At 41.4% G+C, this 26,260-nt stretch overlaps 1 protein-coding gene across 2 annotated transcripts in view; it reads right to left on the bottom strand.

Annotated features, from left to right (window-relative positions):
- Positions 1–26,260, bottom strand: part of LOC109038042 (uncharacterized) — a 236,592-nt gene that overhangs the window by 194,869 nt on the left and 15,463 nt on the right. The window contains exon 3 of one of the 2 annotated variants that reach the window (XM_072297137.1): positions 1,006–1,050. The exons of the other annotated variant lie outside the window; for it this stretch is intronic. Within the exon in view, the coding sequence (XP_072153238.1) occupies positions 1,006–1,050 (45 nt within the window). The remainder of the gene's footprint in view (positions 1–1,005; positions 1,051–26,260) is intronic. 2 annotated transcript variants of the gene reach the window in all.

The raw sequence follows: 26,260 nt of genomic DNA, 5'->3' as shown, positions 1-26,260 counted from the left end.
TGAATCGTTTTATGCTAACAATGAATAACCTATGTGAAAGGGTAGCTAAACTTGAAACTACCCTTACTAGAAATAATGGTCCAATAGCGGGGGCCCATCCAGGTCCAGCACGATGACTGACGCTGCGCTGAGGATCGCCTATGCTAACACCAACGGACTTCTTCTACGAACTAATGAAGTCTATCGCTATATTAAAGATAATGATTTTGACATTTTTATGATCACCGAAACCCATCTCGCCAGTGGCCAACACTATGTGGGGAAACCAGATGGGTATATTTTTTACAGGATGGACCACCCCAGCGATTCGTGCCGAGGAGGAGCCGGTCTACTTATTAAAAAATCAATTAAACACACGCATGATCCTAAACTTAATGTTTCATCAGAAAATTTTCAGTCTGTAGGAGTTTCTGTAACTACCAACATAGGAGAATTTTACATCGGTGCTGTATATTGTCCTCCTAATGTGAAAACTAATTGTGAATCTTTCTCAAATTTTTTTTAACAATCTCCCTCAAAGAATGATTTTAGCGGGAGACTGGAACGCAAAAGATCCTAGACTGGGTTGTCGTGCAGATAATCCTAGAGGTAAACAATTACTACTATCCCTTAAGGAAGTAGGTGCCTCAACAATAACAGATGGTTTTCCCACATATTATCCAACTGATCCTATTAAAAAACCGGACCTTCTCGACTTTTTTATTATCCGACATGTTTCTCGTAACTATCTTGCAGTGGGATCCGAAATAGAATTAAATTCAGATCACATCCCGATCAAACTCGCTCTTCATCATAAAGTTATTCTTAAAAAGAGAAATCAAATCACGAACAATAAAACTAATTGGGACAAGTTCAGAGAGCTCGTTAACAAGTCCATTACGCTCGGCCCAATAGATTCGGTTGATAAACTTGAAAAAGAAGCGGGAGACATGGCGGAAATAATTACCTCAGCTGCCGCCCACGCCTCTCCTGTAATCAAATATACTAACAGCCATTTAAACTTACCTCTTGAAATCCGCGACCTAATCCTTGAAAGACACCGTCTCCGTGCTAAATGGCAAAAATCCCGCCATTACTTAGACAAACTATATTTTAATAAAGTAAATAGACAGACCACCAATTTAATATCAGAATTCAGACAACAACAAACATACAATTTCTTGAAAGAGCTCACACCTACACCCACAACAGATTGCTCACAGTGGAAAACCACTAAGTATCTGAAAAAGACTGACTATTTCAATGAGCCACTTAGAACACCCCTTGTAACGGGAGGATGGACTAAAACCCACCAAGACAAAGCAAATGAATTTTCCCGGCATTTATCTGAAGTCTTTCAACCCAATGCTAACATCAAATCAGATATTGACATCAAAGTCGAACAGGCGAAAATAATCCCACCGCCCCCTGAACCCTTTGCCGAAGTGAAGCGTCGGGAGGTAGCTGACTTAATTAAATATAAAATCAAAGTTAAAAAGGCGCCTGGGCTGGACTTGGTCTCTGGTGATATGCTTATAAATTTGCCTAATATAGCAATTAAAAAATTGGCAGATATCTTTAGTGCTTCACTGGCCCTCTGCTGGATACCCTCCGTCTGGAAGACAGCGGGGGTTGTGATGTTTCATAAGAAAAATAATAACCCAAGGAGCTGGCATCATCTTATAGGCCGATCTCCCTTTTGTCAATTATTGGCAAACTATTCGAAAGAATCTTTCTCAAGCGCTTAATGCCGATAATTGATGAGAGGAAGATTTTTCCCAGACACCAGTTTGGCTTTAGAAAACGTCACTCGACAATAGAGCAGATCCACAGGACGACGGACCTCATCGAAAACTGCTTTGAACATAAGTTAATTTGCTCTCTTGTCCTCTTGGACATAGCTCAAGCCTTTGATAGAGTCTTCCTAGAAGGACTAGCCTACAAACTACTTAAACTTTTACCTGTCAATTATTATTTGCTATTAATCTCCTATCTTAGTGGAGAATATCAACATTAAAACCAGAGTGTTGTTGACCAAGAGCCGGAAGTTGCACCCGAAATCCTGCAAAGAGAGAGTGACTCTCGGTCGGGAAGTAGGCGAAAGAGGTCTACTCGATATCCACGAGTTGTGTAATCGTCAGGTTCATGATCTCAGGACGTATTTTGCAAACAGAGGACACCCTTTACATCCGGCAATCGTTTGCACGAATAGGAACTATACGCCTTTGAATTTGATCTCGCAGGGAGCTGTGTGTCCACCATTTCACATGGATGAGCAGAAGGAGACCATCTGGGCATCTAAAGAGTTGCACGGAAGACACTATAGTCAGGTCCACTAAGAGCATATCTCCAAGAGCCTGTCTTACAAATTTCTTCAGAGCGGGCAGTTGTTTCCGGAAACGGAAGGCTTTATACTTGCCATCCAGGATCAAGTCATTTGTACAAGAAACTATAGGAAGTTCGTCATTAAAGATGGGACCGTTGGTGACTCGTGCAGGAAGTGTCATTTATGTCCTGAAACGATTGGTCACATCACAGCAGGTTGCAGACTCCTAGCCGGTACCGAATATACCAGGAGACATAACTCAGTAGCTAGTCAGGGCAGGGGGCATACGTATTCCCGTCTGCAGGTTCGTGAAGGCATATTGTGCGATACATCATTCTCTTCGTTTTGATGTCTAGAAAAAGAAAATCGATGATGGCCATCTCAAATTTCCTACAAACCCCCCCAAATTCAAGATGGCGGCCAAAATGGCGGTTTTGGGGTAAAAAAAATTTAAAGTTTGCAATTACGTCGTGTCGGGTGTCGATTCTTATGTATTTTTGATCGTAGAATCCGAGTTTTGAGTCAAAAGTTAGCCCAAAGTTCATTTTCAGGCCAAAATCCAAGATGGCGTCCAAAAATACCTCTTACGGGTACTAATTTGCATATTTGGGTTTACATGCATTGTGAGGTATCAATTATTAGGTTTTCAGGGTCGTAGAGTTCGAAAATGAGGTCCATTTTCCGCTGCAGCTCTCAAGAAGCCCTAAAATAAAAAATGGCGCCCAAAATGGCCACCGGTCTTGCGGATGAAACTGCCATATAGGGCAGCTGTAACAAACAATACGTTAAAAATCAAGTTTATTGGGTCAAGAAGTTCGAATAGGAGATCAGATGTTTACTCTTATAAAAAATTAAGCCTCCAAATCGAAAATGGCTGCCGACATTGTTGCCACTTAGAGGCGTAGACCGGTAAGTGACTGATATTAAGGGATTTGCCAAAGGTGGGGTTTCGATAAGGGCCGTTGTTGGGCCCATACCCTGAAATTCTTCAATTCTACGATTGCTTGCTCATTTAAAGTCTAAAGTTTGCGGAATGTATCATGATTTTGTCATTTTCGGTCTATTTATGGGTACCTAATACTGGCCTAAATATGGGACTAAAGGTCGATTTTGGCAAAAAATGCGGGTTTTTTGACATTTGACGTGACGCTGTTTCATAACGATCCCATCATCGAAGGAGAATATTGTCCTTCAAGTACGTTCATTAAGGATGTAAGATAGTCATTTTGGCCAATTTTCGTTGATAGCAAACCTTGCGCTCAGAGTTAAAACGATCTTCTTAGAATTTTCTTATTTTTCATCATTATTTAAAATGGCATAAAATGGGCGACTCATCTTAAACCAGAAATAGATTCCTTGGCGGAAAATGTACGCAGCTGGTCATAACCTTCCTCCAAAAAATTAATGGATAAAGCCTCCCCCCCCAAAAAAAAACCCTATGTTGCCATATTTTATTGTCTAACATCACTGAAAACCGCGTAATAGACCACTAGATAAGGTACAAATTTCAGCATTTTGATACATGTTTCTTAACCGAAATTTTACGTAAAACACGATGCACACAACGAAAATTACCGAAATTAACTCCTGACGAAGATATTTAATGATTCTTGATGCGTCAATTCAAACCACCCGCTCATGAAAACTCAATGCTCTACGTGATTCATATCGCGCGCTAAACGTTTATCATGACAGTCTCTGCGATATGAAAATCTGGCAACCTCAATCTTGACGCTTTGGCTCAGCTATAGCAAATTGCTAATAGTTTGAACAACACATGGTGGGAAATGAGCATTGCTCGATTGAGAAGCTTGCTGAAACCGTTGTAGTGGGCGATTTGGCTCACGTAGAGCTTTGAGTTTCTTGTGAACGGGCAGTTCAAATTCCTTGTAACCAATGTGAAATAAAAACGTTAATATCTTCCTTAGGAGTTGGTTTCAGTGATTTTCGTTGTGAGGATCGTTTTCTACGTGAAATTCTGGTTAAGAAACATGTACCAGATCGCTTAAATTCGTACCTTGTCTAGTGGTCCATTATTTCAGTATTTGGAGGCTGTTCTTCGTAGAGCACATTCAGCAAAGTTCAAAACCCTTGATTTTTCATACGTTACGATCACATGATTAGTGATCAGTGATTCTGTCATCTTCCAGTCTAGGATTGCAAATCCGTACTGAAGCACGGGAACTGCAAGTGCTCCGATGGCCGAAATCTTATTTTTTGCTGATAGCTCTGTTTTTAATGCTGCCCTAACTCTTCGGATGTATTCTTTCTTGACCTTCTCTTTGACTGTTGTATTTTGCACTCCTGAGTTCTCTTCCATGCCTTGGTACTTGTAAGTTTCACCAGGAGGGTGTAGTTGTCTGATGCTGGTTTCATTGTCGATGACTACATTTTCACCTTTAAAAAACTTTCCTTTCTTGAAAGTCACTTTGGCGCACTTATCTAGGCCAAATTTCATTCCGATATCTTCACGAAATTCTTTTACTGTTTTTAGCTGTTGTTGAAGCTTTGTTTCATTGCTACTGAAGAGTTTCTAAGTCATCCATGTAAAGAAGGTGCGTCAGTTGTTTGTAACCATTCTCGAGGTCGTATCCGTTCTGTTGTTCATTCAGTTTCTTCGATAGGGGTATTAGTCCTATGCAAAACAGAAGAGGCGAGAATGCGTCTCCTTGATAGATTCCACGCCTGATTTTGATTTCCGAGGTTACGATTTGGTCCGCGTTTCCGTTTAGTTGGATGACAGTTGCCCAGTGTTTCATCATGTTCTTACACGCGTTGACTAGATTTGGGTGGGCTCCCATTATCTCCAGTGCTCGTATGATCCAGCTATGTGGCATGCTGTCGAAGGCTTTTTGGTAGTCTAGCCATGCTACGTATAGATTTTTCTTCCTTCTTTTGCAGTCTTCAAGGGCAGTCTTGGGTATTAGGAGTTGATCTAAGCATCCATTCGCTCCTTTTCGGCACCCTTTCTGCTCTATAGGGAGAAGTTCAGCACTTTCTAAATACTTGTAAGTTTTGCCAGCCATTAAGGCGGTGTATATCTAGTACATAATGTTAAGACAAGTGATCGGGCGGAAGTTCTTTGGGTTCGCTGTTTCTTTGTTTTTTGGCATCAGGTACGTGCACCCCTTAGCTGACCAAGGTGGGAACTCTTCTCCTTCCAGTAGTTTTATGTATTCTGCTGTTAGATACTTATGGATGGGGTGCATTTTTTTGTACCAGAAGCTCTGTATCTTGTCTGGGCCGGGTGCCTTCCAATTTGCAAGATTCTTTAAGATATTCGCTACTTCTGCCTCATTTAGGGGAGTCCATTCCATATCTGATGTTCGACCTTTAGATCCTTAATCCAGTCTGCTTCGGTGTTACGCTCTGTGGGAGTTTCGTAAATTCCTTTCCAGAACTCCTCTATTTCTTGTTACTTAGGGGTTGCACCGGTTTCTGCTCCGTCCCCTTTGATTTTTCTGTAAAAGCTCTTACAATTAGTTACAAACATCCTATTTTCCCTAGATTGGTTAGATCGTTTTTTGTATCTCCGGATCCTTTGGCTGAACACTGATATGCGTTGTTTAAGTTGCTCGGCTACATTGTCAATATTGCATTCTTCTCCTTCGTCAGTGTATTGTTCTAGTATTGATTTTACTCGCTGTTTCATTGGCTTCTCGTTAGACTTGCTCGTCTCCTTGAAATTAGTTGACACTGAAAGGTTGCATCACAGCTCTTTTATTCTGTTATCGATCCTTTTTTGCCACAGGGGTTTCACTTCTTTCGCGTTGTTCTTTTTTACTGGTCTTGGGTTGTTTGCTTCATCACCGATTGTTAGAGCTGCCGCGTAGAATAAGCAATTTATTTTCCAGAGGTTCAATTCCTGTTCGGTTTCTAGTATAGTCTTCACCTCACTGTTGGCCCGTGCAAGGATTTCCTTCTCCTTTTTTGCGCCGTTCAGTTTTCTAATCGGTTCTCTTTCCTCTAAGGTCATCTTCAGTACTTCTTGGTAGAGTCTCCTAATTGGTGACTCTGGCTTTTCGTTTTGTGATGACTTGGGTTCTGGCGTTGGGGCTAACGGCTCAGGGTTGGTCTCTGTTAGCTCATCGCTCGTAGGTTGCTGGTTTCCAGGAGGAGTTTGTGACGCTTGGTTTGAGATGTTTAGCTCGGCTAGGATGTCTTGGGATAGCATATCATCAAGTGCATCAGGTGCCACTTCGGGGGTTTCTCCGGCATGTTGCCCAGTCGATGCTTCTAGTGTGGCAATAACATCTGCTTTGATTTCTTCAAGCAACTCATCGCTAAGTTTCCTTTTGTTTTCTATGTATCTTCTCTGCGTGGCTAGTTTATTCGCATTGATGTGTAAACGGGTGTCAGGGTTCCTAGCTCTCCATATATCGTACGTCACTTTTATGTTGCAAAAGCCTGTGCCTTCTTTAGTATACCAGTGACACCAGATAACTTCTTTGTACTCTTCTTGAGTCCATTTAATTCTTTGTGAGGATTGGGCTACTTGAGACGATATTACCTTATCCTCTGGATCTTTTTGGTTGGTTGAGCTGCTTTGCGAACGTTCTGTCTCATTTTCTGGGCTCTGAGATGTCTGTCCAAGGTGGAGACGGACGTCTGCTTTGATTTCGGAGAGTTGCATTTCATTCAGTTTCTTTTGGTTCTCTATGTACCAGCGTTGGGTTGCAAGTTTATTTGCTTCAATATAAGGGCGGGTAGCTGGGTTTCTTTTTCTCCAGAGATTGTAAATGGACTTCATGTTGCAGCTGCCTGTGCTTTCTTTGATGTAGAGGTAGCACCTTATGACTTCTTTATATTCTGCCTCGCTCCATTTTGTTCGCGCCCTTGTATGGTTGGACTGAGAGTCTGGCTGGCTACTCAAAGGATGTACTTGAGTCGGGCTGAGAGTTTGTGGCATGTTTGTCCGCTCGGTTTGTTCTTGAGTTTGTTGGTCTGTTCATCTCTTCATCTCAATCCCTATTCGTTAGGATAATTTGAGAGTCCTTGCGTTGTTTAGTAATTTTTCTGGAATCCATGTTGTTCCCACGAGTAGAGGAGAATTTGGACGGTCCGCCCGCCAGCCTCTTCGCCGGGTAAGGCTACGTACTCTGGGAGGTCGCCCGGTATCCCAGGGCACCGTGGGTAGACACCTTCAGAAGCACCCGATGCCAAGAGACCCGATGGGCGCGGTTTGCTTACACCCCGGGTTGGGCTTTTTAGTGAAGTACTTCCTTGCACAAAGGGAGTGCTCAGAAAGTGACTCGGGACTGGAGGTGCGTGAATACCCCAGACCATAGACAGTCCTCCCTGCAGTTTTATTATTATTATTATTATTATTATTATTATTATTATTATTTATATGCGAAGTTATCTCCAGCTTTGCTGGGTAGTTGGGCTCTCTTTACGTGAGCAAACAATGCTCATTGGTAGAGAGAGTATAGTGGGTTGAGGCCGGTGTTAACTTGGCTATGAATGGCCAATTTACAGCCGACGATAAGGTTTGCAGTAACCGGGGTGAGAGCTGTGTCCTAAGACGCCCACCCAGAGGTTGCTTCTCGTCGATGATGGTGGGGTAGGGGTTTAGGTTGTGGGGGAACAAATGAGTATGGATTCTTTGGTTAAGGTTTTCAACTTAAGACTTTCCTCAGTATCCTAGCAGTTCCGAGGATTGCTGCTTTCTGAGCTGTGACAAGAGAGTGCTTCCCAGGGATTTCTTCCTTAAATTTCTTCCATTCTTTCGAGACTGCTCCCGTCGCGCCGATTACGAAGGGTATGACTTTCGTGTCCGTTTTCCACATTCTACTTATCTCGATTTCTAAGTCTTTATACTTGAGTCTTTTTTCGGCTTCCTTCAATGATATGTTCCTATCCGCTGGGATTGACACGTCGATAAGCAAGCAAGTTTGCCCCCTTTTTCGCAGTATGATGTCAGGCCTGTTGTTCGGAACCGTCCTATCAGTTCTGACAGGAACATTCCATATGATAGTTGTTTGCCCATCATCCGTTGCTGTGATAGCTTTTGGCTTGTGCTCGTACCAGTTTGTTTCGACTGCTATATTGTACTCTTTGCACAGGTTATGATGGAGATGGGTGCACACTCTGTCATGCCGTTCTATGTAGTCCTTTTTGGCAAGGATCGGGCACGCCGATATTATGTGATCTATAGTTTCCTCGTGCTGATGGCAAATTCTACACTTACTGTCTCGGGCTCTGCCGTGTATTTTCCGATCTCGGTACCTAGTGTTAAGAGCCTGGTCTTGGGCTGCTGCAATTAGGCTTTCGGTTTCTCCTTTTAATGCTCCTTTGCTCAGCCACATGGTTGAAAGAGTGCTTTCGACTCTGTCTTCTTCCAGTAAGCGAGGGTACTGACCGTGCATGTTCTTTTCGGTCCATTTTGATCTTAAGGTTTCGGCTATTTTCTTCTTGATTATTTGGTTCCTGCTTTTAACTGGTGTTTGTTCAAAGTTTTGTTCTAACTCAGTTTCAAACTTGTCAGCTTTTTTGGTAATCGAGTGTAGCGTGTTCAGCTGGGTGTCCGCCTCGTGTACCGATTTAAGAAACAGATCTTCATTTCTCTTCTTTCTCAGGTAGTATTTCGTACTGATAATTGTGGACTTGTACGCTGCTTCTATCTGTCTCAACCCTCTTCCTCCCAGTTTTCTGCTGACGTAGAGTCGGTGAACATCCGCGGATGGGTGGTGCATTTTGTACATTGTCAGGTATTTTCTTGTTTTGACGTCCAGAGCTCGGATTTCTGTCATCTTCCAGTCTAGGATTGCAAATCCGTACTGAAGCACGGGAACTGCAAGTGCTCCGATGGCCGAAATCTTATTTTTTGCTGACAGCTCTGTCTTTAATACTGCCCTAACTCTTCGGATGTATTCTTTCTTGACCTTCTCTTTGACTGTTGTATTTTGCACTCCTGAATTCTCTTCCATGCCCAGGTACTTGTAAGTTTCACCAGGGTCTAGTTGTCTGATGCTGGTTTCATTGTCGATGGTTACATTTTCACCTTTAAAAAACTTTCCTTTCTTGAAAGTCACTTTGGCGCACTTATCCAGGCCGAATTTCATTCCGATATCGTCACTAAATTCTTTTACTGTTTTAAGCTGTTGTTGAAGCTTTGTTTCATTGCTACTGAAGAGTTTCAAGTCGTCCATGTAAAGAAGGTGTGTCAGTTGTTTGTAACCATCCTCAAGGTCGTATCCATTCTGCTGTTCGTTCAGCTTCTTCGATAGGGGTATTAGTCCTATGCAAAACAGAAGGGGCGAGAATGCGTCTCCTTGATAGATTCCACGCCTGATTTTGATTTCCGAAGTTACGATTTGGCCCGCGTTTCCGTTCAGTTGGATGACAGTTGCCCAGTGTTTCATCATGTTCTTACACGCGTTGACTAGATTTGGGTGGACTCCCATTATTTCCAGTGCTCGTATGATCCAGCTATGTGGCATGCTGTCGAAGGCTTTTTGGTAGTCTAGCCATGCTACGGATAGATTTTTCTTCCTCCTTTTGCAGTCTTCAATGGCAGTCTTGGATATAAGGAGTTGATCTAAGCATCCATTTGCTCCTTTTCGGCACCCTTTCTGCTCTATTGGGAGGAGTTCAGCACTTTCTAAATACTTGTAAGTTTTGCCAGCCATTAAAGCGGTGTATATCTTGTACATAATGTTAAGACAAGTGATCGGGCGGAAGTTCTTTGGGTTCGCTGTTTCTTTGTTTTTCGGTATCAGGTACGTGCACCCTTTAGCTAACCAAGGTGGGAACTCTTCTCCCCCCAGTAGTTTTATGTATTCTGTTGTTAGATACTTGTGGATGGGGTGCATTTTTTTGTACCAGAAGCTCTGTATCTTGTCTGGGCCGGGTGCTTTCCAATTCGCAAGATTCTTTAAGACATTCGCTACTTCTGCCTCATTTAGGGGAGTCCATTCCATCTGATGTTCGACGTTTAGATCCTTAATCCAGTCCGCTTCGGTGTTATGCTCTGTGGGAGTTTCGTAAATTCCTTTCCAGAACTCCTCTATTTCTTGTTTCTTAGGGGTTGCACCAGTTTCTGCTCCGTCCCCTTTGATTTTTCTGTAGAAGCTCTTACAGTTAGTTACAAACATCCTATTTTCCCTATATTGGTTAGATCGTTTTTTGTATCTCCTGATCCTTTGGCTGAACACTGATATGCGTTGTTTAAGTTGCTCGGTTACATTGTCAATATTGTATTCTTCTCCTTCGTCAGTGTATTTTTCTAGTATTGATTTAACTCGCTGTGTCATTGGCTTCTCGTTAGACTTGCTAGTCTCCTTGAAATTAGTTAACACTGAAAGGTTGCATCTCAGCTCTTTTATTCTGTTATCGATCCTTTTTTGCCACAGGGGTTTCGTTTCTTTCGCGTTGTTCTTTTTTACTGGTCTTGGGTTGTTTGCTTCATCACTGACTGTTAGAGCTGCCGCGTAGAGTAAGCAATTTATTTTCCAGAGGTCCAATTCCTGTTCAGTTTCTAGTATAGTCTTCACCTCACTGTTGGCCCGTGCAAGGATTTCCTTCTCCTTTTTTGCGCCGTTCAGTTTTCTGATCGGTTCTCTTTCCTCTAAGGTCATCTCCAGTACTTCTTGGTAGAGTCTCCTAATTGGTGACTCTGGCTTTTCGTTTTGTGATGACTTGGGTTCTGGCGTTGGGGCTAGCGGCTCAGGGTTGGTCTCTGTCAGCTCATCGCTCGTAGGTTGCTGGTTTCCAGGATGAGTTTGTGACGCTTGGTTTGAGATGTTTAGCTCGGCTAGGATGTCTTGGGATAGGATATCATCCAGTGCATCAGGTGCCACTTGGGGGGCTTCTCCGGCATGTTCCTCAGTTGATGCTTCTAGTGTGGCAATAGCATCTGCTTTAATTTCTTCAAGCAGCTCATCGCTAAGTTTCCTTTTGTTTTCTATGTATCTTCTCTGCGTGGCTAGTTTATTCGCATTGATGTGTAATCGGGTGTCAGGGTTCCTAGCTCTCCATAAATCGTACGTCTCCTTTATGTTGCAAAAGCCTGTACCTTCTTTAGTATACCAGTGACACCACATGACTTCTTTGTACTCTTCTTGAGTCCATTTAATTCTTTGTGAGGATTGGGCTACTTGAGACGATATTCCCTCATCCTCTGGATCTTTTTGGTTGGCTGAGCTGCTTTGCGAATGTTCTGTCTCATTTTCTGGGGTCTGAGATGTCTGTCCAAGGTGGAGACGGACGTCTGCTTTGATTTCGGAGAGTTGCATCTCATTCAGTTTCTTTTGGTTCTCTATGTACCTGCGTTGGGTTGCAAGTTTATTTGCTTCAATATAAGGACGGGTAGCTGGGTTTCTCTTTCTCCAGAGATTGTAAGTGGACTTCATGTTGCAGCTGCCTGTGCTTTCTTTGATGTAGAGGTAGCACCACATGACTTCTTTGTATTCTGCCTCGCTCCATTTTGTTCGCGCCCTTGTATGGTATGGCTGAGAGTCTGGCTGGCTACTCAAAGGTTGTACTTGAGTCGGGCTGAGAGTTTGTGGCGTGTTTGTAGGCACATTTCTTGGGTCCGCTCGGTTTGTTCTCGAGTTTGTTGGTCTGTTCAACTCTTCATCTCTGTCCCTATTCGCTAGGGTGATTTGAGAGTTCTTGCGTTGTTTAGTAATTTTTCTGGAATCCATGTTGTTCCCACGAGTAGAGGAGGATTTGGACGGTCCGCCCGGCAGCCTCTTCGCCGGGTAAGGCTACGTACTCTGGGAGGTCGCCCGGTATCCCAGGGCACCGTGGGTAGACACCTTCAGAAGCACCCGATGCCAAGAGACCCGATGGGCACGGTTTGCTTACACCCCGGGTTGGGTTTTTTTTTTTATTGAAGTACTTCCTGGCACAAAGGGAGTGCTCAGAAAGTGACTCGGGACTGGAGGTGCGTGAATACCCCAGACCATAGACAGTCCTCCCTGCAGTTTTAATACCCCAGACCATAGACAGTCCTCCCTGCAGTTTTATTATTATTATTATATTATTTTTTTTTTTTTTTTTTTTTTTTTTTTTTGTAACTCAGAAGAGGGAACACTTCCGGCACAAGTATTACTGACGGGCCACAGGCCAAAGTCAGTAACACATACTATCTTGCTTGAAAAAAAGGGTAAACGTTATTTTAAAGTAAAATTTAAAAAAAAAAAAAAAAAAAAAAAAAAAAAAAAAAAAAAAAAAAATTAAATTTTAAGCGAAATCAAAAAAATTATTCGATATTAAGAAACGACCTGACAATACTTGACGTGCTTATAACGACGGACTTCTGCATTGAATGAAGCAGGTAACTGTTTATTCCGAGGTCTCGAAGATGTTGAACTAAACTTTTTGGAACTATCCCCGTTACTGACATTATCAGGGCTTGATACAAACAATATTCAGGTTCCATAATCGCTTCATTTCTGCAGCTAAGGGCAGATATTTTACCATCTTTTCCTGATACTTCAGCTCCAAGTTATGATTATTAGGGATGCTAATATCAATGATGTAAGCGGTGCGATCTCGCTTATCAACAAGCACTATGTCCGGTCTGTTTGCCATGATGGTTTTATCGGTTAGGATCGGGTTATCCCAATAGAGCCGGAAGCGCTGATTCTCCAGGACCGTGGCTGGGCAATATTTGTAGTAGGGTTCAGCAGTATCACATAGTTCTCGATCGTTGGCCAGCGCTAGATGTATAATTTTACAGATTTATAATTTTATTATTATTATTATTATTATTATTATTATTATTATTATTATTATTATTATTATTATTATTATTATTATTATTATTATACAGAAGTACTTTTCTCACAAAAATACGTTTGTGGAAAGAAACTCATTGAAAGACGGACCGTAGCCAAGTCTTTCAAAGCTAGAGCCTTTTAAAATCGCTGAAATTTGATTTAAAATTGCTAAAATTTGATTTTAAATTGCTAAAATTTGACTTAAAATTGCTAAAACTTGAATGTGAAAATCGTAAAAAGGTGTTAAAATCGAAAAATGTTGTTAAATTCGTAAAACGTTGTTAAAAATTTAAAAAACATTGTTAAAATAAAAGAGCGTATTTTGTTATTTAAGCCCTCACACAGGGGCAAACAATGCTCCTAGGTATGAGGGCTGTTTGTGGTTTGGGTAGCCGGGTGGTGATTATTTTACTCCCCCTTTTGGGGGATGGTTCGTCCCGGACAAGGATATCTGTTTTAGGAACCGAGGCAGGGTAGGTGTCAGGAGGACGCCTGCCTAAAGGTTTCTTTCCTGAGGTGGTGGGGGTAGGGGTGTTTTTGGTTTGTGGGAACAAATGAGTATGGATTCTTTGGTTAAGGTTTTCAACTTAAGACTTTCCTCAGTATCCTAGCAGTTCCGAGTATTGCTGCTTTTTGAGCTGTGACAAGAGAGTGCTTCCCAGGGATTTCTTCCTTAAATTTCTTCCATTCTTTCGAGACTGCTCCCGTCGCGCCGACGAAGGGTATGACTTTCGTGTCCGTTTTCCACATTCTACTTATCTCGATTTCTAAGTCTTTATACTTGAGTCTTTTTTCGGCTTCCTTCAATGATATGTTCCTATCCGCTGGGATTGACACGTCGATAAGCAAGCAAGTTTGCCCCCTTCTTCGCAGTATGATGTCAGGCCTGTTGTTCGGCACCGTCCTATCAGTTCTGACAGGAACATTCCATATGATAGTTGTTTGTCCATCATCCGTTGCTGTGATAGCTTTTGGCTTGTGCTCGTACCAGTTTGTTTCGACTGCTATATTGTACTCTTTACACAAGTTATGATGGAGATGGGTGCACACTCTGTCATGCCGCTCTATGTAGTCCTTTTTGGCAAGGATCGGGCACGCCGATATTATGTGATCTATAGTTTCCTCGTGCTGATGGCAAATTCTGCACTTACTGTCTCGGGCTCTGCCGTGTATTTTCCGATCTCGGTATCTAGTGTTAAGAGCCTGGTCTTGGGCTGCTGCAATTAGGCTTTCGGTTTCTCCTTTTAATGCTCCTTTGCTCAGCCACATGGTTGAAAGAGTGCTTTCGACTCTGTCTTCTTCCAGTAAGCGAGGGTACTGACCGTGCATGTTCTTTTCGGTCCATTTTGATCTTAAGGTTTCGGCTATTTTCTTCTTGATTGTTTGGTTTCTGCTTTTAACTGGTGTTTGTTCAAAGTTTTGTTCTAACTCAGTTTCGAACTTGTCAGCTTTTTTGGTAATCGAGTGCAGCGTATTCAGCTGGGTGTCCGCCTCGTGTACCGATTTGAGAAACAGATCTTCATTCCTCTTCTTTCTCAGGTAGTATTTCGTACTGATAATGGTGGACTTGTACGCTGCTTCTATCTGTCTCAACCCTCTTCCTCCCAGTTTTCTGCTGACGTAGAGTCGGTGAACATCCGCGGATGGGTGGTGCATTTTGTACATTGTTAGGTATTTTCTTGTTTTGACGTCCAGAGCTCGGATTTCTGTCATCTTCCAGTCTAGGATTGCAAATCCGTACTGAAGCACGGGAACTGCAAGTGCTCCGATGGCCGAAATCTTATTTTTTGCTGACAGCTCTGTCTTTAATACTGCCCTAACTCTTCGGATGTATTCTTTCTTGACCTTCTCTTTGACTGTTGTATTTTGCATTCCTGAATTCTCTTCCATGCCTGGGTACTTGTAAGTTTCACCAGGGTCTAGTTGTCTGATGCTGGTTTCATTGTCGATGGTTACATTTTCATAATTATTATTATTATTATTATTATTATATTTTTTATTTTTATTTTCACACAAATGTACATATGTGGCTTCCCAGTTCATGCCGGGCTGGGCCTAGGGCATAATTCTTTACTTCATATGCTACCTTATTAGTATATCACAGAATGTTTTTTTTTTCAAATATGTATACATATATGTACATGTGCGTGTATGAGATACTTTTGTTGTAGAGCGATAAAAATTTCCGTACCACATTGCACCTACTTAAAATTACAGATTTTTGCATTCTCTGCATGATGTTCTCCTGGACCTCCAATTGTCTCAGTGCTACACTCAGCTTGGTAGGTATTACACCGGTGTTCGAGATTACGCGATTAGAACAATGCGGGCTTCTTGCAGCTTCCACATGGCCTTGATTTCATTACCTAACCCCACGTACCTTTCTATTTTTTCCTGTTGCGTTTTCTGCAAGTTGTGATTATTAGGGATTGCTATATCCATCAGGTAGGCTGTTTTTTGGCTTTTGTTCACCAGAATTATGTCGGGCCTGTTATGTGGAGCGGTCTTATCCGTGATTACCGCGTCCGATCATAATAGAGCTTACATTTGTCGTTTTCTAGCACAACTTCTGGAGTATATTTATAATACGGCGTTTCCTTATTGATAAGCTCGTATTTCATGGCTAGGTTCTGGTGTAGAATGTTGCAGACTTGGTTGTGCCTCTGAAGGTAGTCCGATTGTGCCATGGCCGAACAGGCTCCGATAACATGTTGTATTGTTTCAGGTGCCTTACCGCATTTTCTACATGTGTTATCGGCTACATTCGGGTCTTTGATTATATATTTGGCGTAATTTCTCCTGCAGATAACTTGATCTTGTATTGCGGTCATGAACCCTTCGGTTTCTCCAAACAGGTTCCCTTTTCTCAGCCATAAGTTCGATGCATCTTTATCGACATAACTTTGCTGAAGATCGTTGGGATGTCTGCCGTGGAGCTCCTTCTGGATCCACTCACGTTGCTTTTCTTGCGTGCTTTTAGCCTTATTTGGTGGTCTGTGTTCCTTATTCTGCAGGTTGAGAATGGTAAGCTCTTGAACCGCAGACACTACTGCTTCGTGCAGTGCCGACTCTTGCTGTTTCCCGTAGAAAAAGTCCCGGAGGTTTTCAACTTGTTTAACTAGTAGTACGTTGAGATCTATTAGGCCTCTCCCACCTTCTACTCTGGGTAGGGTGAGCCGAATCGATGACGCCTTGGGATGGTGCATATTATGTTTGGTTAGGAGAGTTCTCGTTTTGCGTTCGTTACTGTCGATGTCAGTTGGAGTCCATCGGATAACACCGAATGAGTACGCTGAAAATTGGTATACGGGGTCTTTACATCACTATAAGAAACTAATTTTGAAGGGTTTTCCCATCTGACGCCCCGTTCGCGAGATATCGACCCCCAAAGATGGGGTGAATTTTAGCGATATTCAAAAACGCCCGTTTTAGCGATTCTCATTTTCTCGACTTCCCTCTCTTTGACTCTCCATAGCGAGACTTTGTATCAATTCATCATACCTGTAAGAGTGTTCCAAAACCAATTTTTCATGTAGATTCTATGCCATCGAAATTAAACTAAAAATTATTCTAATGGCCGTAATTTAGGGTTTTTTAAAATTTACGATTTTTTCGCTATTCAATGTTCAAAGTGAACTATCTAAAAAACTGTCTCTCAGATTTTCGATGTTTTTTTTACTTCAAGCTTAGGATATACACTTTTGGTTGATGTACTTTTTTCAATTGACATCGGACGGTTAAGGGCCTAAAAAAATTCAAATAGGCCAAAAAAGGTCAAAAATGGAAAAAAAGACGAATTTTTACATGTTGATCCAAATCTTTCGATAGTAAACTCTTCAATTATCAATATTTTCTCCCTTTTTACCCTCTAATATGTATAAAATCAGACTATCAACGCTTTTCATACATTCACCGATCGATTAACGGCCTCATGGAAACCGGAAACAGACCGAAAATCCTCGAAATTGACGCAAAAAGACGATTTTTCACACGGTAACCGATGCATTCCATGGATTTTAACCGCAATTTCCAATTTACTCTCTCTATTGCAACCTTAAGGTATATACTTTCGAGTAATAAACACTTGCTAACGTGCATCGACGGGGCACGGATCTAAACGGAAATAAAAACCGGCCGGAAATGCTCAAAAATGACGGCGAAAAACGATTTATTACACGGGAACCGATGCATCTCCTGAATAGTCACTGAAATTTTAATTTTTTCTCTTTACTTCAACCTTATGGTGTAATTTTTCGAGTACTTAACACTAATAAAAGTGCATCGATGTGTTACGGAGCTAAACGGAAATGGAAACCGGCCGGAAATGCTCAAAAAAGGCGGGTTTTCCCACGGTAATTCGAGCATCTCATGAATAGTCACTGCAATTTTCATTTTTTTTATCTCTTCTTCGAACTTAAGGTGTACTTTTGAAAAGCTTACATTACACATTATCCATTTATTGGTAAAATATCTTTAAAAAAACCGAATTTGAAAAAGACCGAAAATTCTAAAAAAAAAAAAAAAAAAAGGCGATAAATGACGTTGAATAAGTGGAGTTGATTTGAATCGATGATATGATTTAAAGGAGCCGATGCTTGCATCATAAAAATCGCCGATTATAAACTTGACGGTGGAAAAATTTGATGCACCCCATCGATCCTTTGGAGGACTTTTCTAAAGGTGGAGGCAACCTGACACTCCTTTCAAAAAAGTTAGAAGTCAAGATAACTAACTAAGAATTACACCCCTACGGCTTCTGAATAGAGGCGATCAAGAACGGCCAGCCCTAACTCCCCCCCCCCCTCAAGTGAAGGAGGTTGAGGGGAATCCGTCGGTGGACGATGTCCAATTAGGGACCAAGGGTGCCTTAGACTTCGACTTGACTGAGAATTGTAGCAATAGTTACAATAAAATAAGGAAGATAGTTTGAATAAGAAATGGAGGTTTGACTTGGACCTGATTTACGGGCAGGAAGAAAATTTCGCTCATTAAGATTGACAATAAATATTGCAGAAAAGTAAAAGCTAAAATTTGAAAAAGGGTGAGACTTCACGCTGCCTTTCCATACACCCTAATTTGTTTGCCGGAAAACTCAGAATCCCGAATTTGAAGATCGGATTTAAACCAAAGAAAAAGCGACGATACAAATGAAGAAGAGCAAAGAACAAAACCATAAAACCATAAAAACCAGAGTTTTAGAAAAGAAAGTGGAACCTAAGGTCTTGATTTGACCTGACCGCATCACTGGAGACCGTACTTGGCCACTGAGCTCAATCAAAAGAGAAGGAAAGGCCGACCTCGGGGGCAGTTACTCTGAGTCACCTTCTCTTTGTTATAGCTCAGGAGAGAAAAGATTAGAGGAACTGAAATATCAATCTACCTCTCCAAAAAATACCCCATACACTGATGCGGAGTGGAAACCAAAAAAAAATATGTGAAGATACAGATTATGCGAAAGCCAAAAACTTGCATGAAAACCAATAAAAAAAGAAAAACCGCAGAGAGCGAAAAAAACCAAAAGCTGTCACTTTATCACGACGCACCAAAGAAGGTCATATCACCTGACCTATGAGCTCAATGATAAAAAGAGAAGGAAGAGGCCGACCCCGGGGACAGTCGCTCTGAGTCACCTCCTAGTAGCTCAGACTAAAATAAAAGGAAAAAAATCGTCAAAAAACCCAAACTGTCAAGTACAACTGAAAGTATTGAAAAAATCTTAAGTCTCAAAACGTTAACAGAGTGAGTACAATTGATAGAATCTAAGCCTAAAAGGGGGAGGGTCAAACGCGAGTTGCGAAGCACAGACACTAACCCGCGCACAAGTTTGTGCACTCCTCCATCCACGGGTTAAGGGAAAGATGTGATTGATGACTGAACTGAACTGCGTATAGACACATGTCATCGGCTATAGTCTGTTTCACGAAAACTGAGACTTTTTATTCGGCATTAAAATCCGTAAATGGCAACGCATTAGTCTTGGACTCGGGTGACCGTACCGCTCGCCGGACACCTTCTTTTGTTCAGCGACCATAGGCCGGCAACCCATCCATTTTAAGGGTAGGAACAATAGGCACCCTTCACCCCTCCTTAATGGGCCCTAGTACCCGGACTAAAATATTTTTCTCGCTGAAAAATTCATCTTTTGGCGTGAAAAATTAATTCCAGCGTGAAATTATGATAAAAACGCACTAAAATTCAGTCCAATTATCTTAATTTTGAGCTGATATGCGGCATTCCGCGGTGAATCGCGGTCACACGCAAATGCCGTATATCAGCTTAAAATTAAGATAATTGGACTGAATCTTATTGCGTTTTTATCATAATTTCACGCTGGAATTAATTTTTCACGCCAAAAGATGAATTTTTCAGCGAGAAAAAAATTTTGGTCCGGGTACTAGGGCCCATTAAGGAGGGGTGAGGGGTGCCTATTGTTCCTACCCTTACAATGGATGGGTTGCCGGCCTATGGTCGCTGAACAAAAGAAGGTGTCCGTCGAGTGGTACGGTCACCCGAGTCCAAGACTGATGCGTTGCCATTTACGGATTTTAATGCCGAATAAAAAGTCTCAGTTTTCGTGAAACAGACTATAGTCTACCAACTTTTACTATTTCTTGCATTCAGTTGGAACTATTTATTTCTTAGCATCTCTGCACTTTCCACAACAGTGTCGATAACTTCTTGGGAGAAGACAAATGTTCTACCAGATGTTGTCGTCCTTGGTGGATCAACTACGGAAATGATCGATGACACGGAAACAATGCAGATGTCCTTCTTCCGAGGCCAATAAAAGAAAGTTGTTGGTCCGTTTGGATGCATGAATCGCACTGAGACATCCTGTTCGTCCTTGTGTAATTCCTCAACAACTCCGAAGTACCAATCTTGGTCAAAACAAGCAACGTAACAATTTTCGTACAACTCTTCCATAACCTTGGAAAAGGTGTCATCATTTTTGTCGTAATCAAATAGGTACTAAAGCAGTTGTTTGGTCGGCTGAAATTGCCAGTCTGTTGAAGAAATCCTGATAGGTTTCGCCTAAATCAACTGCCTCGAACATCAAAACAACATTTTGGTGATAAGTGCACACACACACGGAGTGAGTACCCGATTCACCGGCAAGAACACACCATCTAGGCCTAAGAGTACAACATTTTGAGAACCCGATTGGGTTATGGGGGTATCGCTGCTTGAAGTCTGCATGAAGTTCTCTCAAGTTTGCTAAAAGCATTTTTTTTTTTTTTTTGCTTGTACACCTTAACTCCAATGCTGATCCGGTCTCTCATTCCCGGAATTGTTCTTGAGGCGTCGTCACTTTCATAATATTCAATAACGAAGCGTGTCGTATCTTCCTCCAATTTTTTGCCTTGTTTTGGCGAAGGGATAGCGAGAATGTCGGCAATGTTTTTTAAGCGTGCCAGTAGGGCTCGCTTTTTGAAATCACTCGGATGTACCATAGTACAGCACACAGATCAACCAATGCTATTCAACGGGTCGTCCAAATACTTTTTTCCTCGCACCCGTTTCTTTGTCTTTGAACCATTACACTGTCAAGCCCTGATGGTCTTTTACCAAAAAATCTAATGGACTGCTAATTGGAAACCCTTGAGAACATTTTTCTGTCAAAACCGTATTATTCAATTTGACAGAAACCTCATAGGAGCTTTCTTACGCTCGGAGGACTCAACTCTAGAACCTTCTTTCCCGCCAAAACTCTATAGCCAATGAGCGTCTTGCACTGTAAGTGCAATCTGTGATGAGCCTCATTATACTATATTATACAGACTCATTATACTATGTACTAACCATGGCCCCTGCCGAAATCCACTTAAACCACTACAGTTATCTCGCGATATAGCTTTGGGTGTCCGGTTTCGAGCAAGGCAATAAAAAATTAACCGATTAACCATTCACCGTGATGCCAGGATCCACCAAATTTTCTCAAAATTTGTTTTCCGTCTATTTAGCGAGTTTTTCTTTACTTTCCGTTGAAGTACAAATAAAAAGAGACCTCATTTGTACAAATCGGCCGAATAGGAGAGAAGTTACAGTTCGAAATCCAAAGAGATTAACTGAACGCGATTTCGATGCACGGCAGTTCGCCCGAATCACGGTCGTGCGCAAATGCCGCATATCAGCTTAAAATCAAGATAATTGGACGCAATCTTTAAAATTAATTTACATTCAACGTTCATGAATCAATATTTTCTCCCTTTAGCAAAAAGTACCAATTGATGCAAAAAGCAAAGACGTAAAAATAAGAGGTATTTGTCCAACATTTCAGTTATTCGGCACGCTTTTCCAACATACTCATGTTGGATTTTTTCTTCTTGTTTAATTTTCTTGCCGTTTTAGCGGCACGAACTGAGACTCCAAACTCCAATGCAATCTTCGCAGTTGTCCAAGAAGAGGGAGCTAACGTCAGAAGTTGAAGCTTCTCTTGATGATTCGATGAATTAATTTTAGACTTCAACGAGCCTACAATCCCATCAAGCGCTTCAATTTTTTCTGATACATCCTGATTATATTGTGGTAATGTGACCCCTAACGCCTGTTCCATATTGTTATGCACTACAGTACGAATTTCCTCCAGTTTATTTTGTCCATAATTGAGTTTCTTACTTACCGCTAAACTATGAAGGCTTATCGGAGAGATATCAAGAAGCGAAAAAATTGGCGCTCCGCTTCGCTCCGCGCCGGTTTTTGAGGGGGCTTCGCCCCCCCAAGCCCCCCCAGGACGCGCGCTTCGCGCGCGTCTTTTCAGAGTCGTCTGCATGTCTAGTTTTTCTTCTTTTTAAGTGTCCCGCGCATCCACCGCGGGAAGAAAGTGTATTTCCCGAAGTGGGATTTTTGTGGGCCGCTTGGGCCGCTGTGCCACGAACAGTTCTCCCAAAAACTTTCTTCACCTGACCCACTGTGCGACGTGCAGTTTGTCCAAAATCTTCCTTCCCTTGAACCACTGAGCGACGAAAAGCTTCTTCAAAGACTTCTTACCCCTGATCCACTGTGCGACGAAAATTTTGTCCAAAAACTTCCCCTGACCCTCTGTGCGACGAAAATTTTGTCCAAAAACTTGTTCCCCCTGACCCACTGTGCGACGAAAATTATGTCCAAAAACTTCTTCCCCCTGACCCACTGTGCGACGATCAGCTTGTCCAAAAACTTCCTCCCTCGACCCACTGTGCGGCCCTGCTCCGGCTGGCTCCCCTCATGCCGCGCACCCCTCGCCTAAAACTTTCAAAGCTCGCCATTTCTAAACGGCTCGGTCGATTTAGCTAAAATTCATTACCAAACCGGTCCTAGGGGAGAACTACCACCCGTAAAAATTTCAGCTCAAAATATCCATTTTCGCTCGAGTTATCGAGTGGACAAGATTTGACCTCCCCCCACTTTCGAGCCCCACCCCTCAAAACCTATTGCCTCAAATTTCAATTTTTTTTAGCAGAATAGTAGTTCTAATGAGTCTCTACTAAATGCAAAAAAATTGGTCAAAATATCTATCAACGTAAGAAAGATATAACTACTCAAAAATTGAAAAATCTTTAAAAGGCGGAAATTCATACATACATATATACACACACACACACCCTCACACACACACACACACACACACACACACACACATATATATGAGGGTGTGTGTGTGTGTGGGTGAGTGGTGTGTGTGTGTGTGTGTGTGTGTGTGTGTGTGTGTGTATGATTGTTGGGAAATGCCTTTCGGCTGGCTTAATATTTTCAGAGGTTAGATTTAACATTGAGCTTAATCATAACATTGAGTCCAATCATAGGACTAGGTTAATTCAAGAGGCGATTAAAATAAAAAGATGTTCCACAGCAGTGAATTCACGAGGCGACACAAGTTGTCTTAACGCCATCTATGATCAGTTTTTTAATTATGTGTTAGTCTATGGAGTGGCCGACAAGTGACGCTCTCTTTTTGTAATCGATTTAACTTCAATATAGAGCATCCACATATACTACATTGCTCCTTGTATAATTTCTGTTTACATATTTACCTATTTGCCTTTATCACTTGCAGAAATTAGCTACTTGTAATTTTATTAATATTTTAAAGAAAATTGTCAATATTTCTGACTTGTAATTCAAAATCTAATTTTAGTGCTTGCTTCCTGGCCAGGTGTTTCTTTTGTGAAGTGTGCACACTACATTGCATGATGTCTTACTTTCTTGTAATGTATTTCAGGTATCAGTAATCTCTTTGTTAAGTTTTAGTGTATTTTCCGAAGAAAATACACTATTGCATTCTCCCATGATGTCGGACCCAGACCCGAGACCTTGTGAAGAGCACCGATCACGGGTCGTAGATCACGAAAATATATGCCATTCAAATTCATATTATATTATATACAATATACAGTCATATTATATTTATATTATATATATATATATATATATATATATATATATATATATATATATATATATATATATATATATATGTATGTATGTATGTATGTATGTATGTAGAAATTCAAACCCTCTTACATGCGATGAACCTAATATTACTACCAAAATTCTAAAACTCTTCACCTCTCTTAATTTAAAAATCTAAATTTTCGTTTATACTCCTTTTTTCAAAATTATCTCTGTAAAGACGTTAATAGCCTGAGTCGCTGAATGTCTCAAAATTATAATAACTAACTAACTATATGTATGTATGTATATATGTATGTATGAATTTCCGCCTTTTAAAGATTTTTCTATTTTTGAGTAGTTATATCTTTCTTACGTTGATAGATATTTTGACCAATTTTTTTGCATTTAGTAGAGACTCATTAGAACTACTATTCCGCGAAAAAAAATTGAAATTTGAGGCAATAGATTTTGAGGGGTGGGGCTCGAAAGTGGGGGGAGGTTAAATCTTGTCCACTCGATAACTCGAGCGAAAATGAATATTTTGAGCTGAAATTTTTATGGTTGGTAGTTCTCCTCTAGGACTGGTTTGGTATTGAATTGGTGGTGGTATTGGTTGGTGCGAGCTTTGAAAGTTTTAGGCGGGGGGGGGGGGGTGCGCGGCATGAGGGGAGCCGGCCGGAACAGGGCCGCACAGTGGGTTGGGGGAGAGAGTTTTTGGGCAAGCTGATCGTCGCACAGTGGGTCAGGGGGAAGAAGTTTTTGGACAAAATTTTCGTCGCACAGTGAGTCAGGGGGAGGAAGTTTTTGGACAAAATTTTCGTCGCACAGTGGGTCAGGGGGAAGAAGTTTTTGAAGAAGCTTTTCGTCGCTCAGTGGTTCAGGGGAAGGAAGATTTTGGACAAACTGCGCGTCGCACAGTGGGTCAGGTGAAGAAAGTTTTTGGAAGAAAACTATCGATTACACAATGACTTACTGACGTACGATTTTATGACTACAAAAATCCCACTTCGGGAAATACACTTCCTTCCCGCGGTGGATGCGCGGGACACTTAAAAAGAGGAGAAACTAGATGTGCAGACGACCCTGAAAAGACGCGCGTGAAGTGCGCGTCCTGGGGTGGCTTGGGGGGGCGGAGCCCCCCCCCAAAAAAAAAAAACCGGTATCGTCAATCTTAATGAACGAAATTTTCTTCCTGCCCGTAAATCAGGTCCAAGTCAAACCTCCATTTCTTATTCAAACTATCTTCCTTATTTTATTGTAACTATTGCTACAATTCTCAGTCAAGTCGAAGTCTAAGGCACCCTTGGTCCCTAATTGGACATCGTCCACCGACGGATTCCCCTCAACCTCCTTCACTTGAGGGGGGGGGGGGAGTTAGGGCTGGCCGTTCTTGATCGCCTCTATTCAGAAGCCGTAGGGGTGTAATTCTTAGTTAGTTATCTTGACTTCTAACTTTTTTGAAAGGAGTGTCAGGTTGCCTCCACCTTTAGAAAAGTCCTCCAAAGGATCGATGGGGTGCATCAAATTTTTCCACCGTCAAGTTTATAATCGGCGATTTTTATGATGCAAGCATCGGCTCCTTTAAATCATATCATCGATTCAAATCAACTCCACTTATTCAACGTCATTTATCGCCTTTTTTTTTTTTTTTAGAATTTTCGGTCTTTTTCAAATTCGGTTTTTTTAAAGATATTTTACCAATAAATGGATAATGTGTAATGTAAGCTTTTCAAAAGTACACCTTAAGTTCGAAGAAGAGATAAAAAAAATGAAAATTGCAGTGACTATTCATGAGATGCTCGAATTACCGTGGGAAAACCCGCCTTTTTTGAGCATTTCCGGCCGGTTTCCATTTCCGTTTAGCTCCGTAACACATCGATGCACTTTTATTAGTGTTAAGTACTCGAAAAATTACACCATAAGGTTGAAGTAAAGAGAAAAAATTAAAATTTCAGTGACTATTCAGGAGATGCATCGGTTCCCGTGTAATAAATCGTTTTTCGCCGTCATTTTTGAGCATTTCCGGCCGGTTTTTATTTCCGTTTAGATCCGTGCCCCGTCGATGCACGTTAGCAAGTGTTTATTACTCGAAAGTATATACCTTAAGGTTGCAATAGAGAGAGTAAATTGGAAATTACGGTTAAAATCCATGGAATGCATCGGTTACCGTGTGAAAAATCGTCTTTTTGCGTCAATTTCGAGGATTTTCGGTCTGTTTCCGGTTTCCATGAGGCCGTTAATCGATCGGTGAATGTATGAAAAGCGTTGATAGTCTGATTTTATACATATTAGAGGGTAAAAAGGGAGAAAATATTGATAATTGAAGAGTTTACTATCGAAAGATTTGGATCAACATGTAAAAATTCGTCTTTTTTTCCATTTTTGACCTTTTTTGGCCTATTTGAATTTTTTTAGGCCCTTAACCGTCCGATGTCAATTGAAAAAAGTACATCAACCAAAAGTGTATATCCTAAGCTTGAAGTAAAAAAAACATCGAAAATCTGAGAGACAGTTTTTTAGATAGTTCACTTTGAACATTGAATGGCGAAAAAAATCGTAAATTTTAAAAAACCCTAAATTACGGCCATTAGAATAATTTTTAGTTTAATTTCGATGGCATAGAATCTACATGAAAAATTGGTTTTGGAACACTCTTACAGGTATGATGAATTGATACAAAGTCTCGCTATGGAGAGTCAAAGAGAGGGAAGTCGAGAAAATGAGAATCGCTAAAACGGGCGTTTTTGAATATCGCTAAAATTCACCCCATCTTTGGGGGTCGATATCTCGCGAACGGGGCGTCAGATGGAAAACCCTTCAAAATTAGTTTCTTATAATGATGTAAAGACCCCGTATA

This window comes from Bemisia tabaci, chromosome 2 (assembly GCF_918797505.1).
Source record: "Bemisia tabaci chromosome 2, PGI_BMITA_v3".
Taxonomy (NCBI): Eukaryota; Metazoa; Arthropoda; class Insecta; order Hemiptera; family Aleyrodidae; genus Bemisia; species Bemisia tabaci.
This window is presented reverse-complemented; position numbering and strand designations above follow the sequence as displayed.